Below are 26,883 nucleotides of genomic sequence, written 5' to 3'. Positions count from 1 at the left end.
TTTTGTAGCGCGGATCAAATTTGACAATTCGTTGACGATTTGATAACAATTTGCTATTTATAATGCTAATGTCTTCTAATGTTTTGTTTACGTCAGACGCGGGAGGAGCTTGTGGAGATCTAGACAAACCCGTCGAGAGAGCTAGCGCCGGTCGGTGCTTTTGGGGACTACGTAATTTAATCCAGACTATTTTACTCGGGTGTGTCTACCCTACCACAGTGTTCTTGGTCGTTGGCGGCTGGGTAGCCGAGAGTGAACAGCGTTACATCGTTGCTGGGCGGCTGTCTCGGAGAAAGCCAGACCGAAGGCCATGGTTAGATCTGTCCGCAACTGGGCTGCAAACGATGCACCTACCTACTTCGCCCTGGTAAGCCAACAGCATGTTGTATTTTCTGGAAAGAGTCCTTTTGTTTTAAGATCTTTTAAAGATAATTTGTCGAAGGGTCAGCACAACTTCTTACGGTATTTCTCTTGTCGTTGACGTTGGTCTGCAAGTGTCCTTTTGTAAACAGAACGCTCCACTGTGTAATCTTCAAGTTGCAACTTTCATGATAAACCACCACGTTAGAGTAAGTGATGTTTTCAATATTATGATAAACCACCACGTAAGTGCCTGTAGATGTGATGTTTTAACATTAAGAGGCTCAAAGCTGCCCAGTTCGTTTGGTCAATCTTGACCGGACGGACTCCCCGCGATGCCACGCGAGGGAAACAATCCCCCGGCGATCCCTGTACCCATGACCTTCCCTTTGTCTGTTTACCAGCTCCTGTGGATCGCTGCCAACGTCCTGGTCTTCCACCGCACCTTCACCGAGTACATGTACGAGCCCAGGTACTACTACCTGCACGAGATGCTAGGGGTGAGTAGACAAAGTTAGAAACTTGTGGATTATTGTTTAAATGACATTTTCAATGAAAATATAGTCTGTCCACATAAATAGACGCATGGTTTACAGTATAGAAATGATTTTAGAAGCATGGTCAATATTGGATGTGTGTTGTTGAGTACAATGGCTGCATTATACAGTATTTCTTAGTCTAGGTTAGCCTGGATGCCAGACCCCCAATCTCTAACATATCTATCGTTTGGGGTAGATATGTTAGAGATTGGGGGTCTGGCATCCAGGCTAAGGCTAGGCTAGTCCACCGGGTGACTTTGAATTCCCTGTGTGGCTTTTGCCCTTTCACCGCAGTAGGCGCAGACGGCACGGATCAGATATTTGACACCATTCATTAGCAGAACGGTAGTCTCAGAATCTAAACACTCAAGCTGAACCGAGTTTCTCTCATTCAATCAATCATTCATCCGTTCAATCAGAACTCCCAGACAGCCTTGGCTTTATTGGAAAACTGGTTAACTGTAATACCGCCGTGTGTTCCTTTTCTTTGTTCAGGCTTGAGCAATGTTTGTTATTCCACCTCGCCGACTCTCTCAGCTGGAGTGTAAAACGAATAATTGAGAAACAAAAACCACATTCTCTCTCCCTGTGTGTGTCTAGTTACAATCAAAAGGGGTGTAATTTCGGCGACCTTGGCTGTCTGAAATGTTTTGCCTTTTTTTGTCATGACATGGCTGTTTACACCAAGAGCGAGAGCTAGAGGGAAGATAGCCGATAGTAACGATATAAGCAGCAGAAGCAGGGGGAATACCCAAACCAAGGGGTTTATTTATCCTATAAACTCCTTGCCCAACAAACTACCCTTGGTGTCCATCCATCTACAAGTATTTTCAGGGGGAGAGGGGGGGTGGGGGGCTGTATGTCAGGAAAAAAACCTTAGCTTCATAGGGATGGATACCAGGCAAGGAACCGACTGGAGATACTCTCCGCTATGTCTGGATTATTTCCATAAGCGCATCGTTAAAAACTACAGTCAGACAAGGTTCAAATGTATACTGATAACCCCACTTTCCAAGGCGACGACCGTTCAGTTACCCAAAAGTCCAAAGCTGCATTTGATTTACTAGTTGTAGTTCAACGTCAAATGAATTCAAGTCATTGATACTCTTGTAAGACTCGCGTGTTCTTTCGTCTTTCAATAATTCATACCTTATGTTTTGATTTCAATTTCAATTCAATTCATTCAATTCAATTTATAAAGTCATATATGTCATCCAAGTTCAACATTGGTAGCCACAACCTCCATCCGGTGGAAATGTAGCTAGGATACCAGACTGTTTCCATGGCCTACAGTATTACCAGGGTCAGGTGGCTTGGACAGATTTCCTTGGGGGTATGTTGACCTGTGTAGACCCTGGAAACAGTCTAGCATCCAGGCTAGGAAACAGGGGGCCTTACTTATCATTTGAAGAAAACAGAGAAACACATTTTTGCTGACTTGTGGTCTTGTCGCGACCGGACGGGCGGACTTCCGTCCTTGAGACAGACTCCTGTATACCGGGGAAACCCTGATATCTGATAAGGCCTGTCTCGATGTCAAATTAGCCCGTCGGCTTTTCTCCCAGTAGACGGCTTTAGTGTTCCGTGCATGTGGTGTATCAAATTAATCAAGCCCCTAGTAGGCTACTGTACATTGTTTCTACTAAGGAGCTCAGCCTCTGAGACGAGGGCCTTTGTTTGCGTACATGTATGTTGTCGTGTAATACTAGTCGTGTAACCTTTTACACAGTGTTCGCGAGTGTCGAGAATTTTGACTTTCGATACATGCTTTTTCACGGTATCAAAAAAGGTTGAAGCATCGCGATCTCTTGTGTATATTTTAATGAAAGTGTTCGGAAGTAGCTCCTACCAAGGAGGTTTTATATAGATAAAACCTCCTTGCTCCTACCTAATCTCCAAGCAGATGTAAAGGTCGTATTCAGTTCTGGTGTTTTGTAATTATATAAGATTAGCACGTTTTTTCTAGGAGTGCACATTTTGACGGTCTTGTATAGGGGAAGGCGAAGAGTTAAAAAGGTGGCGGAAAATACGTTTTATTAAGGTTTCAAAAACAGATGATTGAACCGGATCCTTACATCTGCTTGGAGATTAATTAGCTCTCTAGTCCAAGACCCCTGCACTGACTCAAGAAGATACATGTATCGGGCTAAATGGGGAGGATAATTTGCTAGGGTTGTTCAAGTTGTCCAGCGTATGGCCAACTAAAATGCTCCCCGAGTTAGACCCAGCTAGAGATGGGGGCATGTGGCATTCCCCGGCCGAAGGGATCACTAGTACTGTATACTTATACTGTAAATGCAGAAATGTTCGCGGTGGTTTTATGTTCGCGGTTTTCGCGGTAAGCTCTACGAGGCCAACCTAAAACCACCGCGAATTTTTTGCCGTCCAACCCCCTTGTCTACTATTGCTCAAACGCGCCGCGAATACTTCATTTTCTCCCTACCGCGAAATTAAAACCGTGTACGCGAACTTAAATGCATTTACAGTACCCGTGCCGTGTGCCGGTCTGGCCTCCAGGCAGGCAGAGTTCAGACAGAGGTCACAAATGTATAATCTGAATGTCTCCAAACTGTCCATCTCCACTTGCGTCTCCGCCTCTCTGTTGTTGTACCCATTTACCATGCTGCCATACTTGTTCGAACCTCTTACGTACGTCTTGAAGGGAACATGGCCTAGATTTGTACCTGTCTAAGGTTGAGATCTTAACTATCATAGAGTGCAACTCGGTATTGTCAAGCACTGTAGAGGCATCCTCATGAAATGAATAGCTTTACACAACGTATGCAGTAAGATATGTGAAGGTTAGATGTGACAGGTCGTTCGGTGTAATATAACCAGCTGCTGCCGTGCCGCGCCGCGTGCCTGCGGAGCTGGTGTGTTACGCCAAAGGGCAGTTGTACCGGCACTACAGATACAGATACAGAAGGGGCCTGATCAGTCACGGTCAATTACTTTGGCGGCCCAGGGTACCTGATATACGATTTATCTGCTGTAAGTGTTTCAGTATCCATATCTAGCCTCTACCAGGCTAACTACCCTGGCTATGGGAAGAATATTTACAGGGGGAGTTTGGCCACCATAGGGTTTCATTTGCAGGCGGAGGGGGAACTGCTAACCTCTCCGCAGACTGATCATGACTCTCATTGCCAATTATTCCCTCTTTTTGCCGACTCTGCGATCCATATCGCCGTAGAAAGGCCTGGTGGAAGCTAATCTACATCCCTTGCTGCCCACAGCACAGATGTTTCGTTTTCAAATCCAGTCAGCAAACAAACATTCCCTGCGTTTCCAAACAGGCATTTGGGGAGTTGATAAACAGTTGGCCCGGTCAATGACAAGTGATCTGCGCAGCGAGTGTGCGATTAGTGATCACTAAAGTGCTGGTATAAAACCTGGTTCTCCCCGCTCCTTTCGGGTGGCTGAGGCAAATGTGATCATATGTTTAAAATAAACTATTTCTATTAGACCTGGTGCTTTTTAAGACCTACGTTTTATAATCTATTGAACCATTTGAAATTGTCTTCAATTCATCAACATATCTATTCAGAGTTTTGGTATAAAACCTAGCTATAGTTCTACCGACTCGAGACCTTCCAGTCTCGACATAAGCAAGTAAGTAAGCTAGTCTACCAGATCTTTCTTTAGTCAGTGACGAAAAATAGCGCAAAGTTTTATCCAGTTGCTTGAGTAACTATTTTTGGCACATCTGCGCGATTGTTGACTCTGGTTGATTCCCTGATATGACGCCAGACGCCGTATATTTATGATAGCCCGAACAGCTTTCCTCTGCCAGACTCCTAGACAACGTTAACAGTCGCTAGTCAACAGTCTAGCGTTTCTTCTGAGTTTTTAGAGGGCTGAGGACAAAGCAATTACGGTATTTCACTTTTCGTGACTATAATATAGAACCTGCACTGTACTGTTTTGTTATTCTTTTTATGAGAAAATAAAAACCATTATTATAACGTTTTCACCTGACGTTATACATAATGATACATAGGGACATCAAAATGACTGCAGACGCAGCCGTATCAGTGAATCGTTTCTCAAGCGTTTCCAGACATCTAGATATCTTCTGACTCTTTAAAATCAGTCTTAATCATAAGTCAATTTACCTCACAAAAAATAACACCAGAAAAATACATAAAATCTGCCAGTAAAAATTTACAAAAAAGAAGCTACTAGCTATGGTATACTGATGCTTGGTTTCTAAGAAAAGCATAACCAGGGTTGAAATTGAATAAAACATATGTGTGTAACAAGAGAGGCCGCAGCCACAGACGACACAAACTCGGATCTATCAACGCCTTGGGGGAAAGAATGGCTCTGGTTAGCAGACTGTTGTAAATAAATACACAGCGCGTGTTTGTACAGAAATCAGCTGCTTGTCCGATCACACGATGCGAGGCCTGAGTACCGCAAGTGGCTGAGTACAGTAGATCCTGAAATATACGCGGTGGTTTTATTTTCCCGGTGCACGTGGCCTCCCCAAATCACGGCACATGACCGCTCCAAATCACTGGTTTTCATTGTTTTACTACTGCTGTAGAGTCCATTCCAAGTCACCGCAAGGGTTGTTATTGTCATAATTTACAACTGTTTTTAATTCTTTTTAATTATTTCTCTAGGAGATTTCATACTTTGGAAATATTGTGAATGTCATTTCAAATTTATAATCATTTGCCCGGTTGTGTAAAACTTTGGAAATATTAATGATGTGGAATATGATATTTCTAATAGTTTCTAAATAATGGTTACAGCATTCTACCATTTTTTACAATTATTTTTTTTACAAACATTTTGCAAATGGGTCAGTGGGCTGTGAAGAAAGAAACTCACACATCTTTGTGAATTATGCTTTGGCACCATGCATAGATGGCTTGCACAAAGGACCTAACAGTGTCCAGAAGTGACATCTAAATATACACTGAGGCAGACAATAGGGCAGGATTAGCACCAACTTTTAAGGGGGCAATTACCCTAATCCACTATGTTTTGTAAACATTTCTCTATATTTCGAAATTTAGAAGAATCACATGGATATTTGCAAATTATTCTAAATAAAGATATTTTGTGCAGTCCCTTTCAAAATGTTTCTAAAACATCTGATTGGATTCAAATAAATTCAAATTTTCATATTCAATTTTTTTTTAAATTAGAACCATTGTGACTTAGATATTCTTTTATTCAAATCTATTCAAACTAATTACAAATATCATTTAAAAACCTTTGTGGTGACTTGGAATGGACTCTACTACAGACTTGTTCCTTCTGCGGAATTAAGGGGACAGTTCAGGATACCTGGCGATGATAGCCGAAATAAACATGTGTCTTCCGGCGGTGAAGACTATTCTAGTCTTCTAGCCAAGTCAGAGATATGTTAGATAAGCCCTATGGGCAAGCAATCAAAACCTGGTAGCTAACAAAAGACCTAGCGTAGTTGAATGAAAAATGCCTGTGGAGTCATCAGCGCAGGCTATAGCCAGGATACTAGTATTGTCCATCGTCTTTTATTGACACACTGTGATAATGACGTCAATCAATGACGTATGATGACAATGACGTCATTCCTTGTCTCCCCAGCTGGGCCTGTGTGTGTCCCGCGCGTCCGCCTCGGTCCTGAACCTGAACTGCGGTCTCATCCTGCTGCCCATGTGCAGAACCGTCCTGGCGGTCATCAGGGGGTCAACACAGGTAAGATAACAACAACAACAACAACAAACAACAGAGCTTTCATACCGTGATAGTCAGCTACGGACACCCTCCTGAAAGCAGAGCCCCTATCGCTCGATTCGTTAGCTCGCTCGCGTAGGGGCCCTGAACCGTGTCTACCGGGGCTAAAGAGCAGGGCCCCTACGCGAGCGACCCAACGAATCGAGCGATAGGGGCTTTGCTTTCAGGAGGGTGGCTACGTACAAAGCAAACGTTTAAATGAAATGCAGACCCTTACACTTGACAAGTGATATTTGCACAACTGAAAGACAAAATGGCAACATTTGAGAATATTAAACACAGGAAATGACATGAGCTTTATTTGATAGTCGTTTTTCTGGGACCTTTCACCTAACTGCCTGTAAGTGTCCCTGACGTACCTAGTATGTGCGAATGAGTGCAGAAACACAAACGGACCGACAGACACACCGAAAACGGAAATTAAAAAGGGGAAGAGCTGATGAAGAAGAAAAGAAGGAACGAGGCAAAATATTATTTCAATCTTTTGAAACACAGAAGAAGTTAGGTCGATCCTGAGCGGGCCATTCAGAAGTTAACTTAATTATTATTTCTTGCTGCAACTCTAACGTACGACTCCTGATAGAAGAAATATATCTTAGAACATTTGGCAGTTTCGTCAAAGGTCCAAAGTATCTGCATTATGTGGTAAATTAAGTCGCCACACAACCTAGCTATTGGTGATGCTGTGTCATGTTACTTTACTTTATTGTCATGTTATCCATGTTATTGTGACAAGTAAACAAATTGATGAATAGCTCTTGTATTTTGTAGAGAAGAAGTGCCTTGTCTAAACCCGACACCTATTTCTTCTCCAGTGCGTTGGACGGAAGGCACGACGGGTTCTAGATGGCAGTCGGAAGTTCCACATGCTGTGTGGTGCAGCTATCTGTGTGGCCGCCGGTAAGTACACAGCCACTTAGTCTTTTTGACGGACAATTACCGACCGTGTCAACTTCTCTTTCATTAAAACAACACCCTTCTCACGGTCACTCATCCTGACTATAACAGGTTGACGGGACGTGCTGTAGAGGGAACGGGTTGGATAAGTTTACTCTCCAAGCAGAGGAGGGGTTCCGGCTGGTTCAGTTTTGACGTGTTTTTAGGCGTTTTTGTCGGGCTTTCTACTTTGTCAATTTGTGGGTTGGCGACACAAAAAAAGACAAAGTAGAAAGCCCGACAAAACGCCTAAAAACACGTCAAAAACCAGCCGGAACCCCTCCTCTGCTTGGAGAGTGGGATTAGTTTACCGTTCCGAAATCCCTTCCGTGCAAACGAAGCTATACGGTTTCCTTTCAGTCATTACTGATGAAAAACGTCTGTAGAACGGTTGACAGCTGTTAGTAGTTGATTGACAGGGTTTTGATGCTGACTTAACAAGATTTATTATGCCATGACATTGTTATAGACATTCGAAACCATGTATGCTTGCAAGTCAGCTTCTCGGAACGACATACAAGAGGATATCATGGCTGGACGTGGGCCAGTTCTAGAGAACTGTCGTTATTTCTATTTAAAAAAAAACAGATCCGTCAAAGTTGTCTACAACAAGTAGATATTAGGATGGAAGATATTAAGCAGCATTATCTTCTGTCGACCGAACATCTGCTTGGTTTAGACCTGAGAACCATAGGGCGATTCGATTCAGATGCCTCGAAAAAGTAGCATGTGATTCCAAGTCACGACATGACAGAACGTGTTTGAGGTCACGTAGACTCCGTCGCTCGACATGACGTCATACCAGCACCGTCGGAAGCCCATCCGTTGTCCTCCACCTTAAGTATATCCGTAGACGTCTCACATTCACAGTCAGCTTCAAGAAGTTTGAACTAGGAAATATTATTTCTTATAGCATCCAATTGCAAGAGAAAATGTTATTGTCACGTGCACCTAAACGACTTAAGTCAGCTGGCCATGGTATAGTCTCTACCAGGGAGAATATTTACCAGGGGGGTTTGGCCATCGAGGGTTTTCATTTGCAGGCGCAGTTAGGATTGAAAATTTGACCCTCTCTTCTCTCTCCGTAGCCGACTCCCTTAGCATACTATTCACTCTATTTGGCCAATTTCTACTACAGTAGAAGCCACTTAATTGCACCTCGGATAAACGCACCTTCCATTTAATTGCACCAAATCCCAAAATCCCAAACCGGTTCCCATTCACTGCATTGTTAGTGACTCCGCATATCTGCACCACGCATATACACCAATGCCGGATAACTGCACCAAATTTGTTAAAAAATCCTCGACAAGTTGACTTAAAAGATGCGCTAAAATCGGCAAACGTCGTACAAATGAGCCGATACCTGCCGGTGCAAAGGCGCAATACCGGCAATATGTTTAAAACTGTTTTGAGTAACAAAAGAAGGCGGTCTCCATTGACAGTCACGTTGATAGGAATCGTATGGGAGGTCCCGGGCGGGTCCAAGGCGTGTAGGAACCATTTAGAGACGCACGCCTACCAAACTTCCAAAGGCGGCATTACGCTTTGGCAGACAGCATGCTGTACTCAATAAAGATTGGTCTATTAGTCATCTAACCATATCTACCCACTGGATACATTGTGCAATTCACTACCATGGTGTGGACAGTCAAATCTGTCCAGACATGAGAGGGGGCACTGCCCTGGGCTCACCCGTAATCAGTAACTAAGTTTTAGTTTCCATTCCTAGTTTCATGGCGGTACATGATTTACGTAAATCGACAACTGTACTGTACGTGATGTAACGCAGAAACTGTTATCCCATGACGATGTTTTAGAAAGCCTCCCCTGTAACGTTACGTGTGTTGTAAATAAATGCGGTAGATCGCATGGAAATATGAAAGAATGCAAAATCAAAACAGGTTCGTAGTCATTTCTTTATTTTCAGCAAAAGGTCATGTTTTCTTTGTGCTAAGTGTTTCTGACTAACAATACACCCTCCGACCATGGTGGTGCGGTCCAGCTGGGCATTTCGCATAATTGCACCAGCCGGATAATTGCACCAAAAACGCTGACAAATGGGTGGTGCAGTTAAGCGGATTCTACTGTATTTTCCAGCGATCCGCGGGGCCTGCCGGTAGAGGCTAGCCATGGTAGCTGTAGATGCTCTGTGGAAGCATCCTCGCAGGTCAAACGGTCCCGTCACAACACCATATTCTTCTGGTTAACTTGTTTTTCCGATGACGCACTTGAGCAATGCCTTTATGTATGGCAAGAAATAGAAGTGGTCCGTTAAGTTGTTTATCCCGTTGAAGTCAAACCGGAAAGCTCTTGTTGGGTGCGGATCTTACATCGCATCTGGAAGTGATGTGTTCGGGACGGATTCCTTTGTCGCCACGGTTCAGAAGATCTTGCAGACAAAGTCACAGAGGTTAACGATATTGACAACGTTTCTGGTGGATAAGGAGAGGGCGTGACATTTCTCTGATCATTAGGCAAGGTCACGAACATGTCTCAAGCCCTAACAACCGACAGGAACACACCCTCTTCTTACCTAACAAAAACCACACAATGTACGGACTGATAGCCTGGGTACCATCCTCCGTAGCATCCGTTGGCTCAATCTTTTATTTGGTTTTAGCAAGTGAAAAGATTGAGCCAGCGGTTACCACGGAAGGTGGTACCCGGCTACGTATGCGAAGAACCGGTCTGATAGATTGATGTATTCCCAATGAATCTGTGTGAGACCAAAGTCTTAACCTTGAGGCGTTTTATTGATTTATTGCCCTTATTAATCAATAAAACTAACTTCATGGAAAATTTGCAATACATTTGTAAAAAGTTTAGACTCTAGGCTTTGTATTGACACATACCTTTATATGGTTATTTGGGGGCAAAGTAAAAAAATAGCAAAGTAAAAAGAGTACCCCTCTTTTAAAGAGGGTCTGAAAAGCCCATCACAGGTAAAATGTATGGTAAAAAAAAGTCCAGCAGGACAAGGATTAAAAAAACAGTCCGCAAGATGCTCAGGCTCATGATTCTAGATTCGCGGAAGGACAGGAAGGGTGGGCGTCTTCACCTCCGTGAGCGGAGGTGCTGTTGTCGGTGTACCCGTCTGTCTGTGTTTCCATAGTTTTCCACATTCTAGGCACGTCTCGCGGCAGACTGACAGAAAGTTAGGTCCAAAAATCGATGATTAATCTTTTAGTACGGTTGTTGTAACACTAAAGTGAGATGTGACATAATTGGTTTGGGCAGCACTAATCTTTGAGATGGGTTGTAACTTGTACCAATACGGCCAATCAGACAACAGACACTTCGGGCAGAGACTAAGCAAGACAGCTCGGGTAGGGAGATAGGAGAAGGGAGATGACTCTAATAATTTCCTCCTTTTCTAGCCACACACAGTCTGGGGCACTTCTACAACGCCCTGAACTTCTCGGAACATTACAACGTGAAGTATCCAGGTGTTAATGCTGCATCGCATCCCAAACAGGTACCTTTGCCCCAAATAATATTCAGTAAACATTAAGTTCATAAAGGTTTGACTATTGAACTCCAGCAGACGAAAAACATCAAAGTTGAGTTGATTTCCAAATAAAAAATAATTGACTATCTGTATAATACCTTACTACTTTATTCAATTTGATTATTTCATTTTATCTTAATTTTTTTCTTCACACCTAAGATGATTCTTTTTTTATTTTTTTCCGATGTTTTCTACAGGACCCAATACAGGTGCTACTTCCAACAGGTACAACCAATTTAGTTTGTTGATTTTTAGCACCATTGACAAATACTTTACAACAATCGTCTGCGGCAATGAAATGTAACGATTGTCTTAAAATTGGCCGTTAATCTTCAATTTTTTCAGAATCATTGCAGTATAGGACATTTATATTTTATATATATATGACAAGTACAAATTGGACCCACTGTTGAAGTAGCGACATTCTGCCAGCTTTACAGTTGTATACTTCTTCAACGTCATCTCCTCCTTGACACAGACTATCGTTTAATTGGTTTTGGAGTTTTGGTATAGAACCTAGTTCTACCAGATCAGATCAGCCACTGACGAAAGATAGCGGATGCTTTCTGAAACGTCTGACTGTTTCAAAATTGTATCCAGTTGCTTGAGTAACTATTTTTGGCGTATCTTATTACCTGGATGTCTAACATTCATCAACGTATCGTTTAATCGTTCCCCCGAAATTGCGAAATGGAACGAAATGGAACGAAATGGAACGAAATGGAACGAACTAAAACAACATATTACCTGGATGTCTAACATTCATCAACGTATCGTTTAATCGGTCCCCCGAAATTGCGAAATGGAACGAAAAGGAACGAAATGGAACGAAATGGAACGAAATGGAACGAACTAAAACAACATATGTAACATTATGAAATAAAATACCAGTAGATAGCGAATTCTAAGGAGTAGACCGGAACAGGAAGCATTTTAGATACAGAAGTGAGTGGTGAATACATAATATAACGTGTTGTATCCCTACCACAGTTCCTGGACTGACCGGCGTTGCTATGGTCCTGCTATTGCTGCTGATCGTCAGCACGTCCTCCCTGGCCATCCGGACCGGAAACTACGAGCTGTTCTGGTACACGCACCACCTCTTCCTCATCCTCTACTGCCTCATGCTGCTGCATCCCATGCGGTGAGACCTCACAGGTTTATTCTGCCTCCTTTCCTTCTTCCTTGATAGAGTTTAATATAGGATATAGGAGATTCTTTTTACACAACCAGGAAATCTGATTCTACCAACCTGATGAAATTATTTTCGAGAGTTTAATCTAATTGTTAAGTTTGAACGGCGAGTCCAGCCCAGAGATCCATTTGTTGTTTTGTTGTTGTTGTTGTTGTCTCCCATGCGGTGAGACCTCACAGGTTTATTCTGACTCCTTTCCTTCTTCCTTGATAGTATTTACTAGTAATCTAATTGTTAAGTTTGAACTGCGAGTCAAGCACCGAAATCCATTTACCATGACTGGCATGAGTGGATCAAATAAATCTGTCCGGACATACAGCTTGTACAGTTCAGTACAAACCTGGTGTGTTATGCCAAGGAGGTTTGAACCATACCATGAGGCTGTTTATATAACTTTTTTACCGGGTATGCAATACAAACAATCAAAAAATCAAACCATGCGAGTTTTCTGCTGCCTTGCCTTCATCGGTCTTCACAGTAACTGACCCACTCGCTTCTGACATGCGTCAACTGACGGAAACACGACGTCAGGAAGTCGACATGGTACGCCGTCAAACTACTAGGTCCTATTTAGCTTTTGAATTTGAGCTCAATCATCAATGTAATGATGACTGTTTTGAACATTCGTGTGACTTCAAAGAGATGCCGACCGCTGAGTAAACGTTGCAGGGATTTTGTCCTTTAGTTTATGAGTTCTACACCGCCAGCTCCACTCGAAGAGTTAAGTTTACTTTTGTAACGCTGGCTATGGGCTGTGACTGTGGAACCCATCTTAATAAACGATCACCCACTGGCCAGCTTAGCGAGTGTCTAAATTTACAGTTGTAATACCTTACAGGATAATCACGTCTTATTTTTACTATCAACATGTTTCCTGGCCTGAACACAGCGGGGTATTGAAAGAGCAACTGAACTTGGACGAGCACCCACCTGGCTGCCACATGCTCATGGACAAAGCGGGATCGAATTACACCTTGAACGTGGCTCCAGAACCTGAACCTGAACCAGAGGCGTACATCGGACTAATGCCGGAGTCAGAGCCACTGCCTGAAGGGAGTACCGATGAATTTGGACGAGTAGTCACGTGCAAAGGGCCGCCTACGTTCCACACTCATGCGGTTGAGGTAATTATTTATTCGTGGTTCACTCCGTTTAACCTGTAGCATGCTGCGGTAACTTCTTCCTCAAGATCGCGGCTTAGTTGTAGTTCTACATGCAAAAGGTCTTGGATCAGGCGCTATCCACAAAAACCTCACGCTGGCCTAATAAATGCATATTCCTATACGTCCAAGCCTTTTTTAGAAATATGTTTCTCCGTATGCGTATATGCCTCATTCGACATTTCTGAATTCATTTGTGACGTCAACTCTCATAATTCTGCCAAAGTTACCCTAAGACCGCAACGACTAAACACAAAATTGTTACAAGACAGTCAAAATTGTCTTGATCACCTTGATATCTGACGTTTGCATATATCGGTGATTACTGACGCTGCATTATCTTTGGGTACCCAGTGGAGTTATGAGAGTTGACGTTATGAATTGATGTTGTATTTCGGATGTTAGAAAAGATAAACACCTGTCTAATAAGGCATCTCCGTTCTCCAGGTCTGGGTGTGGCTGGTGGGTCCGTTTTGCCTGTACTGTGCCGAGAGGGTGTACCGCCTGGTGCGGAGTAACTCCCCAGCAGCCATCTCCGGCATCATCGAGCACCCTGATGACGTGGTGGAGGTGCAGCTCACTAAGGAAGGCTTCGGGGCCAAACCAGGGCAGGTAGAAATTAGGTGTGCCTTGGTGTGGGGCTTCTAAAGATATTCAAACACCTTCTTTTTAGTGTTAACCTTTAGCACACTGAAGTAGCCGTTTTGCATCCAATTTTCTATTGATTACAGAGTTAGGCAGCAAGAAGAAGGTTAACGTATCGATGAAATTGATTTTTAGCACCTGTAGTCATGGCATGTGAAACATTTGGCGTCACACTAGTACTGCGGAAAAATAGCTCGCCCGACGAATATTTGAGCTCTCATAAAAGGACAATTTCGGGAGGATCACGATCGATGTCCTCTCGATCACTGTAGGGATCAGCCAATGTTCACAGGTCACCGATTCCCGTCCAAAGTGATAGATGATTTTCTGGGGGGGGGGGGGGAAAGACCCTCCACTCTGTAGTGATTTTTAAATTCAGCGACTCTCAGGCGATCAACAGATTCGACCTAAAGTCGCTTACAACGTAACGCCGGCTTTACAGAAAATGTCTGAAGCGTTTAGATCAACTTGAGAAGTTTTCTGATTCTCCTTCGATGCATGCGCATGTGTGTTTTCTCTGTATACTGACATATCTCTGTTCTTTTCCTCCAACAGTACGTGGTCGTTAACTGCCCGGACGTCTCAACTCTGGAGTATCATCCTTTCACACTTACTATGGTAAAGTCAAATGCTTGTCTACTTGCTTGATACCCAAGTAAATTCATATTTACTGAAATCTATTTACACCAAACTCGCTTTGTATTTTCTGGAAATTTCTCAATTACTTAGGTGCAATCATTTAAGGTTCACCGTTCTTTCGTTACATCTAGTGTCCATCGTCAAGAGATCCAACATTCAGTATCCACCTTCAGAAAATGGGAGACTGGACAGGTAAGTAGTACAGTATATGTATTCAAGTATATGATGTGGGTTACGCGCAGCTGAGAATGAGAGATGGTTTATGCTATCGTAAACATCTGACTTTTTTTGGGGGGGGGGGCTTGTCTAGGGCTCTAGGTGCTTGATCTTTTTGTATTACGTAATGTTGTAACCTTTATCGACGTTACCAAGCTGTACCTAATGTAAAAATGTCTTCTCCTTTGGCAGAATCCCTGTATGAGCATCTACTGCCAGATGCAGACGAAACAGACGAGAGTTTACCAGTGATGGTGCGCAGGCAGTACCCAACGTAAGCAAAAGCAGCGTTGAATAATTTCAACAGGTTGGATAATCACTGGATGACTTTATTTTCAACCAGGATCATTATATGCAACCAACATCCGCCGTTTTGGTGACCGTCTGTCACCTTCCTCATGGCAGTGCTTTACCTTTAGAACTGCATTGTTAGCAGCGCCATCTAGCTGCAGTCCGGAATAGTACCAGTCATTTATGCTCTGATGAAGGTGACAGGCGGTGACCGAAACGTCGGCTGTTGATTGTTTAGATCCTGGTTGTGACTTAAATGTTATCTAAAAACAACGTTTGCTCTATCAGATCTATTCATACCTGTTCACAAGCTATTTAGCTACTTACCTTTGTAGTCGGGTAGCCTGAGTGCCAGCCTTTTAAGCTTCCGTCCGCTACCCTAGCTCCGCTGCGCTACCCAAGCTCCGCTGCCGGCGAGGAGCGGAGCTTGGGTAGCGTACGGAAGCTAAAAAGGCTGGCACTCAGGCTAGTAGTCGGGCGCCTATGAAATGTTTTGACAATGATTTTATTTCCCGTTTTTAGACTGTACGTCGATGGTCCGTTCGGCAGTCCGAGTGAAAACGTGTTCCACTATGACGTCAGCCTGTGTATAGCGGGTGGAATCGGCATCACACCTTTTGCTTCCGTTCTCAACCATCTATTGTGAGTACTGACAATATTTGTCCTCAACATGTAAGGCGATGCCTGCATTATTTTGTCTGAGAAATATTTGACCGTCGATGCAAGTATTAGTGGGGACTATTAGAATATTAGGCTAGTGTAGAGCTTGTATCAAGTAGCTTAGATAGCGATGATGATATGATAATAATAATTATTATAATGGTTTATTGGTCAGAAATTACCCGTGCAATGGCAGCCAGTGCTGAATTGCTGCAGGGTTTACAATCAAATAATACAGAACAGATAAATATTTGTTCCACACTTGCACTTTGTGGAACTGTCGCAAGGGTCTGGTGGCTGCCATTCGGCGCCAGCAGGTGACCTCAATACGACCTTCCCCAATTGTAATAATGAATTTACGAGTTCCTGTTTTCCTTCATAGAAACGAAGGCACCAAGTCGTCCAGACTGAGACGGTTGTACCTGATCTGGGTTTGCAAAAACATCACGTCTTTTCTGTGGATCGCACAGGTTCTATGTTCCCTACAACGGCAGGTAAATAAAAATTCTATGACAATCTTTATTGACACAACAACTTACAGTGGGTGCAGCGACTACAACTAAACATGCAAACAACAAGCAACAAACAATAGGATACAAAATTATTAATGTACGTACAAGTATATGAATACTTCAACATGTCGAGTTTAGCCTATCACTTAGACTACTAGTTCTAAGATCTAAACATTATTTGACATATTTACCTATTTGTACACAGTAAGGGTTGTCTCCTAGAATGTATGTGAATTTATCTATAGAATGGAGTGTATCAAATTCTGTTGAGCAAGCGGAAAGAACGTTGAACAGCTTTGGGCGTTTATCATGATATCGTGGACAATCTAGGATAAAGTGTTGTTCATCTTCAATTTCATTTGGACAGAATGGACTATGTATTTGCACGACAAATTTGCTGTAAGAATACTAAACATTGTTCGTAATAAAAAGTTATCGTTTAATTCAGAAATATTTACCTTTCTTTACAGGCATGGAATGAAAACAGGCCAGATTTTCTGAATATCTACCTACATTTAACACGAAGCAGAGATGTACAGGTAAGAAAAGCTGTTAATACTACCTCTTTCATCATCTCTATTTCTACGGATCTTTACCTAAGCAAAGACACCATCATCTGTCTTCACATACACAGTGCAACTAAAATGTACCAAATGTGAATACTAAGTACATATATTAAGTACCAGGTGCGTTTTCTCTTGTAAGTACATCGGAATGACAAGGCATGCCCCCTTGTTGTTTCTGTAGATACTGGAGAGAGAATACCCGTTCCTGAACAGCCGTGTTCACGTGGGGCGGCCGCAGTGGAGACATATCTTCGACGAGGTGGCCAGATATAACCCAAGGTAAGAATGTGGAATTGTACTCTCCAAGCAGAGGAGGGGTTCCGGTTGGTTTTTGACGAGTTTTTAGGCGTTTTTGTCGGGCTTTCTACTGTCCTTTTTGTCTCTTCAAAGGGTTTGAAGAGACAAAAAAAATGACAAAGTAGAAAGCCCGACAAAAACGCATAAAAACACGACAAAAACAGCCGGAACCCCTCCTCTGCTTGGAGAGCAGTGGAATTGTCACTCGGTGGTTGCTGTATATGCGTCACTTGTGATAGATACATCCATACCCCATTTCTTAGTACAATGTAATTGCAACAGTTATAGATGAAAAACAATTTGTAGAACAACGTTTGTGGTAGATCAATATAAAGATAGGATGTTGGTACGTGACATCATAACTGCAATACTTATGGTTGAACCATGGATATACATATGCATGTGTATAATGCTTGGTAGACATCACACACCTGCTCAACAAGAACTCGGACCGCGCCGGCACAGTGAGTAGTCTCGTCCTTACAGACTACTCAAAAGCATTTGACCGCGTCGACCATACTATTGCAGTAACAAGGCTGTTAGACCTTGGATGCAGACCAGCACTCGTACCGTGGTTGTGCGACTTCCTGTCCGGGAGAAGACAACGTGTGCTTTACCAAGGATCACTCTCTGAATGGGAAGTCTTAACATGTGGTCTACCCCAAGGAACAGTACTTGCACCAATCGTCTTCATCGCAGCTATAAACAGTGCGGCACAGAATACAACATCGTGTCACTGGAAGTTTGTTGACGACCTTAACACTGCTCTAATGTACTTGATCGTTTTCTTTGTTGTTTCAGCACGACAGTAGGAGTGTTTCTATGCGGACCTAAAGGCATGTCCAAAGGCATCAAGAGGATATGTCTGAAGAAAAACAAGTTCCACACAAAGTTTGAATTTCACAAGGAGAACTTTTGACAAGAATCAATACTAGGAAACTTAAGTTCTACAATGTTTCTTTCAACATGTTGAAAGTTGTTGTTAGCTTTATATTTACACTATCTTTGCACGGGCTCTGGTAACCAGAGTGACTAAAAGGTCTTAAGTACTTATTGAGCTGGTCTCGGTAACGTAACATTTGATCCAGATATGTAAAAAAAACTCTTGTTTAGTTGCAGGACCTTGTTATGACTGGCGTTTTTTAAAATATTTTTCTGATAACATGTACGCACTGTTTTCTTATTGCTTGTAACTGTGTTCTGGTGATGCTCGTTTTCAACCACCCAATGTCAGAGAGGGGCGAATAGTTTCGAAACCAGATCATGTAATTATAAAGCAATCAGAAAACAGTAGGTAATTAAAAAATATGCGATGTCAAAACGCCGTCCGTAGAAAGGATCTGGTACAGCTGTTTAGTTCCTACTTACGCTAGGGTCACATTTCCTAACCGGGCCCGGCCGGGCTGTTTGCGGGAACGAAAAATGAAAGTGTATGGCAAGAAATATACACAAATAATGCCCATGATCAATATTTTTGACGTCTTTTATATCCCACTTTTCGTTTCCATAAACTGCCCGGCCGCGCACCGGCTTGACAATGTGACCGTAGCATTATGCTAAGGTCACATTTCCTAACCGGGGCCCGGCCGGGCTGTTTGCGGAAACGAAAAATCAAAGTGTATGTCAATAAATTGCAGAAGCTATGCTCTTGAATAATTTTGGGTACGTTTTGTGTTTTTGTTGTCTTCTATATAAAAATTTTCGTTCCCAAAGACTGCCCGGCCGGGCCTCGGATTAGAAATGTGACTCTAGCATTATGCTTCGGTCCCATTTGCAATCCGGGTCCAGGCCGGGCAGATTGTGGGACGAAAAACATAATAAAGAAGACGACAAAAGACACAAAACGTAAAAAAAATTTACTCCTAACCATATATTGTGTATTTTCTTGATATGTATTTTTTGTATTTTTCGTTTACGCAAATAGCCCGGCCGGGCCCCGGATTGGAAATGGGACCGAAGCATTATATTGCTTCTGTGAAGTGTCATGAAGAAAAATTAGAGATGTTTTCTGGAAGTTATTCAAGGCTAGTGTAACAACAAATATATTTTTTTGATGAACACCTTATTTAAAGGAACCCACTTATGTAAAATTCACTCAGGAAGGATAAACATTACTGAAAAAAAAACTTGTTAAAACATACACACTTGTTTACTGTGAACTTTTATGATTACTACATGTAAATTTTTGTGAAGTTAAGGAAATCACTTCTTAGTCAACCTTCAACAATTGTATGTTGATCTTGTCATATATTTAATTCCACACAAAGTTATAGTGCTGTCATATATCAAAATGACTGTATGATGAACATGTAAATAAAGATGTTCCTTTTCATTGCATCATGTCTTGAATTGGAACAATCATTAAAATTGCAATTAAAAGAGGTTTGTCTGTTCCTTCTGAACAATAGTTGAAAAAACTCATGCCTTTGTGAAATATAGATATATAGCATATGGAAATAATGGAAGGAACACAGCCAGGCAGGTAGACCGACAACAGTATCTGCATAAACAGGAGAGTTGTGTCCATTGTCAGTCTAAGGCCACACCATTTTAATTTCTTGGTTAACAGAATTTAAAAAAAATGCTAGATTGGAAAATCAACAGGAAAACAGAATCTCAGAGGAAAGTTTTTACTTTGATGCACACAGTTTCAGGGAGTGAACAGGGTCAGGTGCAAGTTTTCACCCCAGCCTTCTGTTTTCATGAATTTTTTGTGCTAAATCTGTTAACCAAGAAATTAAATTGGTGTGGCCTGCAGATAGTACAGATTTTGCCTGCTTAGTGCTGGTAGGTTCAGTTATCAACATGATGAACATTTGTGTTTGTGATGATAGCAAAAAGTTAAACAATCTCAACCTAATTTTTTTTTTCACCCAACTTTCTTTACTCTGTAAAGAGTATGTAAAATGTACCTTAATACATCAATTATTTCTTATAATCTCTGTTACCTACATATAATTACTTTTCCAGATTAACTGTATTCATATCAAAAGTTCCAATTAAAGAAGGATACAAATTATTGCGAAATCGGGAAATAATCAAGACATACTAACAGTCATGAATGATAGTATACAGGGGTGCCAAAGAATACATACGAATTTTACGGAATACATACGAATTTTACGGAATACATACGATCCATTACTAGAAACATATGATCCGTACGGAATACATACGATCCATTACGCAGAAACATACGGTCCGTACGGAATACATACGATCCATTACGCGGAATACATACGATCCTTACTAATTTGCTGGCCATCGCGCTAGCACCGAATCTAGCTTTGTCTGGTCTTCCTAGTTGGTCGAAGCCTACATCAGTCTTAATTTAGTGCAGCTTGAGATTTTTAGAGTTTAGCTGGATGGGATACGCCATTATTAAGCTCTTAAAAGCCAAGATATCGTACGAAGAACTGGTTATCCCGAGTCAGCCATCTTGAATTTGCCGCCGATGTCACGTGATCCAAGCACATTTCTCCAAATTAGCAAGGATCGTATGTATTCTGTAAGGATCGTATGTATTCCGTAAGGATCGTATGTATTCCGTAAGGATCGTATGTTTCTGCGTAATGGATCGTATGTATTCCGTACGGATCGTATGTTTCTGCGTAATGGATCGTATGTATTCCGTACGGATCGTATGTTTCTAGTAATGGATCGTATGTATTCCGTAAAATTCGTATGTATTCCGTAAAATTCGTATGTATTCTTTGGCACCCCTGGTATAGAAAGATCAGTTGAATATATGCATATGGTTGTCTAACTTGGTCCAATTGTTGATAGAAAAGTAGCTGCAATATGGAGTTTTTTGGTCCTCTCTCCATGTGCTTTGATATCCATAACCTGATTAAAAGATTCATGAGGTATGGTTGGTTCCTATAACTACCAAATAAACCATCGAGTGAGTCAAGCGGGTCATTAATCCTATACTATTTACTATTTAAAAAAAAAAAGGTACTCCCAAAGCCTGTATGAGGCCATAAGGGCAGTGGGCTGTTATCCACTGTGTCTGGGGCACAGTGTTAGAAGGCGGAGCCCATCACTCTTCTTTCACCACCTTTTACCTAACCAAAGTCGGGTACTCATTCCTACACCAGGGTGGAGTGAGGAAAGCCATGTTAAGTGCATCCCTAGGGCACAACACCGGTGGCATACCAGGGGATTCGAACTCAGGGCCTATGTGTTCTGGGCTAAACACCCCGCCGTTACACCACACGACCCCATCATTTTCAAAAACTCAAATCCATTTCTGGCTGGTTAGTTTGGCGGAGAACTCCACGAGAGTCCTGACCGGCCTCCCAGCCATGCCCTTGTTCAGGTACGGCACTTCGTCCTTGTTGTCCATCACGCCTGCAATATCCATGTGGGCCCAATGGGGGCACCGCACAAACTCTCGCAGGAAGGCTGCCGCCGTGCACGCGCCGGCTTGCCTGAAAGTTCATAAATCATTTGTTAGGATTGTGCACCTAAATTTGCAGTACTTGTACCTGAACTTGAAGGGCAAGGAAAGCTTGCTAACTAGAGGAACGAGCCCAATACTAGACTCACCTTAATCTATGGAGTGGCTGTCAAGTTGTAAGCAGTAGCTTTGTTTCCAAAGCCTAATATACTATGCCACAAACTATATTAGAAAAATAGAGTTGGCAAAAGTGGGGAGGGGGAGCATAAGAATTCCCTACCATCATGCCTGCCTGTGCTGTAAAAATTATTGCGAAGCGATGACAGTAGGCTACAACAGTGCGGAAAGCTAGTACTCTTCAAATAAAACATGCAACGCAACAGTTACTCAAGTAAATGGATAGATTTGAAAATGGTTACTGAAGACAGTCTCTGATGAAAGGGAGCAGATGAAACGTCTGAACCTTTCCAAAATCTATCCAGTTGCTTGTCAATGAGTGACTGTTTTTTGCGTAAATGTTTTATTGCGTACCTTCCATGTTTGCCTATGTTGTTGAGATCGGCCAGCTGGCTGTGCGTGACCTGTGCGGTGTAGTGGTTGAACAGCGGCATCCTCCACAGACGGTCACCTGTCCCGACACCTGCATCGTGTAGCAGGTTCCACAGCACCCTGCTGTTACTGAACACTCCAGCTGCAGCCGAACCTAGTGCTACATCTATTGCACCTGGGAAACACAACAAGACAAATTTAGGCATGTCATCCTCGGTAGTTTGTCACCTGTCCCGACACCTGCGTCGTGTAGCAGGTTCCACAGGACATACTGAACACTCCAGCTGCAGCCGAACCAAGCGCTACATCTATTGCACCTGGGAAATGCAACAAGAAAAATTAAGTACAGAACAACAGATGTACAAGGCATCCTTGACAGCTGGTCGCCGGGGTACCGACACCTGCGTCGTGTAATAGGTTCCACAGGACCCGGCTGTTACTGAACACTCCAGCTGCAGCCGAACCAAGGGCTACGTCCATTGCACCTGGGAAATGCACCAAGACAAATTTAGGCAAGTCATCCTCGATAGTTTGTCACCTGTACCGACACCTGCATCATGTAGCAGGTTCCACAGGACCGCGCTATTACTGAACACACCTGCTGCAGCTGAACCAAGAGCTACATCTATTGCACCTGGGAAATGCAACAAGACAAATTTAGGCAAGGCATCCTTGATAGTTGGTCACCTGTACCGACACCCGCGTCGTGAAGCAGGTTCCACAGCACCCTGCTGTTACTGAACACACCAGCTGCAGCCGAACCAAGCGCTACATCTATTGCACCTGGGAAATGCAACAAGAAAAATAAAGAACAGAACAACAGATGTACAAGGCATCCTTGACAGCTGGTCGCCGGGGTAACGACACCTGCATCGTGTAGCAGGTTCCACAGCACCCTGCTGTTACTGAACACACCTGCTGCAGCCGAACCAAGGGCTACATCTATTGCACCTGGGAAACACAACAAGACAAATTTAGGCAAATTATCCTCCACAGACGGTCACCTGTACCGACACCTGCGTCGTGAAGCAGGTTCCACAGAACCCTGCTGTTACTGAACACTCCAGCTGCAGCTGAACCAAGCGCTACGTCTATTGCACCTGGGAAATGCAACGAGAAAAATTAAGTACAGATGTACAAGGCAGTCGTGAAGCAGGTTCCACAGGACCCTGCCGTTACTGAACACTCCGGCTGCAGCCGAACCAAGTGCTACGTCTATTGCACCTGGGAAATACAACAAGACAAATTTAGGCAAGTCATCCTCGATAGTTGGTCACCTGTCCCGACACCTGCATCGTGTAGCAGGTTCCACAGAACCCTGCTGTTACTGAACACTCCAGCTGCAGCCGAACCAATCGCTACGTCTATTGCACCTGGGAAATGCAATGAGAAAAATTAAGTACAGATGTACAAGGCATCCTTGACAGCTGGTCGCCTGTACCGACACCTGCGTCGTGAAGCAGGTTCCACAGGACCCTGTTAAGATGTTGTTAAGATCAGCCAGCTGACTGTGCGTGACCTGAGCGGTGTAGTGGTTGAACAGCGGCATCCTCCACAGACGGTCGCCTGTACCGACACCTGCGTCGTGAAGCAGGTTCCACAGGACCCTGCTGTTACTGAACACTCCAGCTGCAGCCGAACCAAGGGCGTCGTCTATTGCACCTGGGAAACACAACAAGACAAATTTAGGCATGTCATCCTCGATAGTTGGTCACCTGTACCGACACCTGCGTCGTGTAGTAGGTTCCACAGCACCCTGCTGTTACTGAACACACCAGCTGCAGCTGAACCAAGCGCTACGTCTATTGCACCTGGGAAATGCAACAAATTGAATCAAATACAATTTACAATTGGGTAGATCTCATGACTTATTTTTATGAATTCAGAATATGCTGTAAATAGGAAACCAAATGTTAGGGCCAACACAAAGTAAAAATACACACATTTCATACATATGTTTTATTCTTAAGATAAAGACTTCTTTGCATTACATTTGGTACTTATTAGTTATATACACCAAACCTAGTGTATCACTAAGCATTGATTATATACAAAGTGACAGAGGAACAATGCAGTCTAGAAGTTCCCACTGACCTGTAAGAGTAGCGAGGTCGATGATCGCTCGTGGGTTGAAGGAATGTGCGTAGCACAAGGCGTCCGCCAGGATCAGTCGTCCCTCCGCGTCCGTGTTGTCCACCTGGATGGTTTTCCCGTTCATGGCTGTCACCACATCTCCGGGACGCGTGGCCTTCCCGCTCGGCATGTTCTCGCACAGCGGGATCAAACCGACCACATTGATTGGCAGCTTCAGCGCGGCGATGGCAGCGATCGCGCCCGAAACCGTCGCCGCTCCCCCCATGTCCGCCCTCATCATGTCCATCCCTGCCGGCGGCTTCAGCGAGATTCCTCCGGAGTCGAACGTGATCCCCTTCCCAACCAACACCAACGGCGCTGCAGAACTGTCAGGGCTACCCCTGTACTTCACCTCCACAAAGACAGGGGGCTCTTCTGATCCATTGGCCACGCTGAGGTAGGCTCCCATCTTCATAGACTCAGCCCAGGCTCTGTCTCTTGCCTCAAACTCTATATTACCAATGGACCCAAATTTTTCTCCAGTGATGCTAGCAAATGTAGTAGGTGTCAGGTGACTTGCGGGCATTTCCATGAGTTTCCTTGCAAAGTTCTGCCCGTCTGCTAGGAGGCGCCCTTTAGTCCACCCTTGAGGGCTTCCTGAGTCTTTGAAAAGCTGAGTCTCCACTCGCTTCTTCCTCTTGTCTTCTGCTTTGAGATCTTCGTAAGCAAACAGGCCGAGAGATGCACCTTCTGCTACTGCTTCTGCATCAGAACAACCATCCACTTCAATGGTGGATTTACCCAAAATGTCTCTCAGCTGCCTGCAATGATTATATAATAGGGAAAAATGGAAACAACAACATTATCGCTTGTAGTGTTACTAAATAGTAGCAGGGAAACTAAAAACTTGAGCTGTCAAAACAGATTTCATATATATTCATCAGAGCAACCATCGACTTCAATGGTAGAGGTACCTAATATGTCTCTCAGCTGCCTGCAATGACCAAATAAATAAAAAGTCAGATAGAGATAATAATCTATAAATTGAAATTTAAAATTAAAACAGTCGACACAATTTCTTTTGTTTTGAACATCTATATTTTGCAGATTTTAATCTTTAAAGATTCTACTCTGTTACATTTACATGTTTTATCATGCAAAGGCAGCAATCAAATCCCATCACTCTAAATCAACATAATGCTTCACAAGAGGGCTCAATGTATCAAACAAATAATTAAAGATTTCATATCTCCACGAAAAAATTGATCTTGAGAATTATAGATGCGAAGACACATACACAACCTAAAACAGTACCTCCCATTGCAGGTGACACTCCTTCCCGGTTTAACTTAAGTACAGACAATTTTGCATCATTTGTACTAGTGATGCTATAGTAAAGCTACTATTACTAAAGGTAAAGCGGTCATCCTCAATTGAGGTGAAGCATGATTCTTTTTCAGTAGCTAGTTGTAGTGCACATGCACATGCATACTGTCGGAACTGTGAATGGGCTTATACACGGGGCCACCAGTTTTATGTCATCATCTGAAATGACATTAGGCAATACAATACAACAATCAAAAGTATTTCCCACACCTAACTCCGCTTGCAGCTGCAGCTCTGAGATTCTCCTTCCCCTCATGTCGCTCCTCGAGTTCGTTGACCCCTAACCCCTGTGGGCCCAACCCCACCACAGCTACAGCGCTGTAGGTCTCGTCCAACCCATAGAACACTCTGGACTTCCCTTTCTTTATCGTTGGACCTGCATGGAGGAAAAACAGTACAATTCAGTATCAGCATAACTTCATTACTACTAGTAGTATGTAAGCCATCATTTCATTGGTCAGGTGGATATAGTGTATCCCTGGCATGGGACAAAGACAGCAATATGAGAGAGGACAGACTTTACTCTCTTACCCATACTGCAATGGGACACTTTTAGTCCCACAAACAGATAGCAGGGTGTATGGCAATACTGCATTGTATAGAATGGGGGATCACAAAAATACACACACACACACACACACACACACACACAGATAGACACACACACATATGCTCTCTCTCACACACACACACACACACACAGACACACACACATAAACACACACACACATAAGCACACACACACAGAAACACACAAACACAAAGAGTATATTTAAGGGATTTTCTATTCATGCTACCTTGAAGATTCTAATATTGAAAAACTGATAATTTCACAGAATAATTCATTTTCTTAATAAAGTGATTAACACATTCATATATTTACTCACCGGCCAAATGAATGAACTCCGCCAGTTTCCCCCCGGTCTGCTGGTTATACAAGTCCGCCCCCGGGGTCAGAGTCACCCCCTCCCCCTTCCCCCTCTCGTACACCCCCAGCACCAAACCTCTCTTCGCAGCCGTGGTGCTACAATATCTGACGGGAATGTTAACGTTACTGCAGCCGTGGAGTCGAGGGGAAAAGCATTTTGTTGGGAAAATCTCGACCGCAACGCGAGCAAATCTAATGTGCGCCGCCATCTTGGTTTGTCACCTTTAACCTTGGACCATACCAAAAATAAAGAGGGTAGATAACTGACCAGTATCTCTTCTAGAC

The 26,883-nt window shown here is 43.2% G+C and overlaps 2 protein-coding genes across 2 annotated transcripts; one reads left to right on the top strand and one right to left on the bottom strand.

Annotated features, from left to right (window-relative positions):
• The first annotated feature begins 118 nt into the window (after positions 1 to 118).
• On the top strand, positions 119 to 19,597 carry LOC136429297 (NADPH oxidase 4-like). Its single transcript, XM_066419157.1, has 17 exons — positions 119 to 367; positions 765 to 860; positions 6,483 to 6,593; positions 7,448 to 7,532; positions 10,949 to 11,046; positions 11,277 to 11,304; positions 12,070 to 12,223; positions 13,164 to 13,398; positions 13,882 to 14,046; positions 14,635 to 14,697; positions 14,850 to 14,910; positions 15,127 to 15,208; positions 15,748 to 15,867; positions 16,268 to 16,379; positions 16,868 to 16,936; positions 17,145 to 17,242; positions 18,062 to 19,597. Exons 1-17 carry the CDS (start codon positions 311 to 313, stop codon positions 18,177 to 18,179), a joined length of 1,752 nt encoding a protein of 583 aa, XP_066275254.1. The 5' UTR covers positions 119 to 310; the 3' UTR covers positions 18,180 to 19,597.
• Positions 19,511 to 26,847, bottom strand: LOC136429329 (cytosol aminopeptidase-like). Its single transcript, XM_066419187.1, has 5 exons — positions 26,558 to 26,847; positions 25,881 to 26,046; positions 24,306 to 25,105; positions 22,194 to 22,386; positions 19,511 to 21,693 (listed from the first exon to the last, which is right to left on the bottom strand). The coding sequence occupies exons 1-5, from the start codon at positions 26,805 to 26,807 to the stop codon at positions 21,501 to 21,503; spliced, it is 1,602 nt and encodes a 533-aa protein (XP_066275284.1). The 5' UTR covers positions 26,808 to 26,847; the 3' UTR covers positions 19,511 to 21,500.
• Between the last annotated feature and the right edge of the window lie 36 nt (positions 26,848 to 26,883).

Source organism: Branchiostoma lanceolatum, chromosome 1 (genome assembly GCF_035083965.1).
Source record: "Branchiostoma lanceolatum isolate klBraLanc5 chromosome 1, klBraLanc5.hap2, whole genome shotgun sequence".
Taxonomy (NCBI): Eukaryota; Metazoa; Chordata; class Leptocardii; order Amphioxiformes; family Branchiostomatidae; genus Branchiostoma; species Branchiostoma lanceolatum.
Note: the sequence above shows the minus strand (reverse complement) of the source record. Positions and strands in the feature narration are given on the sequence as shown.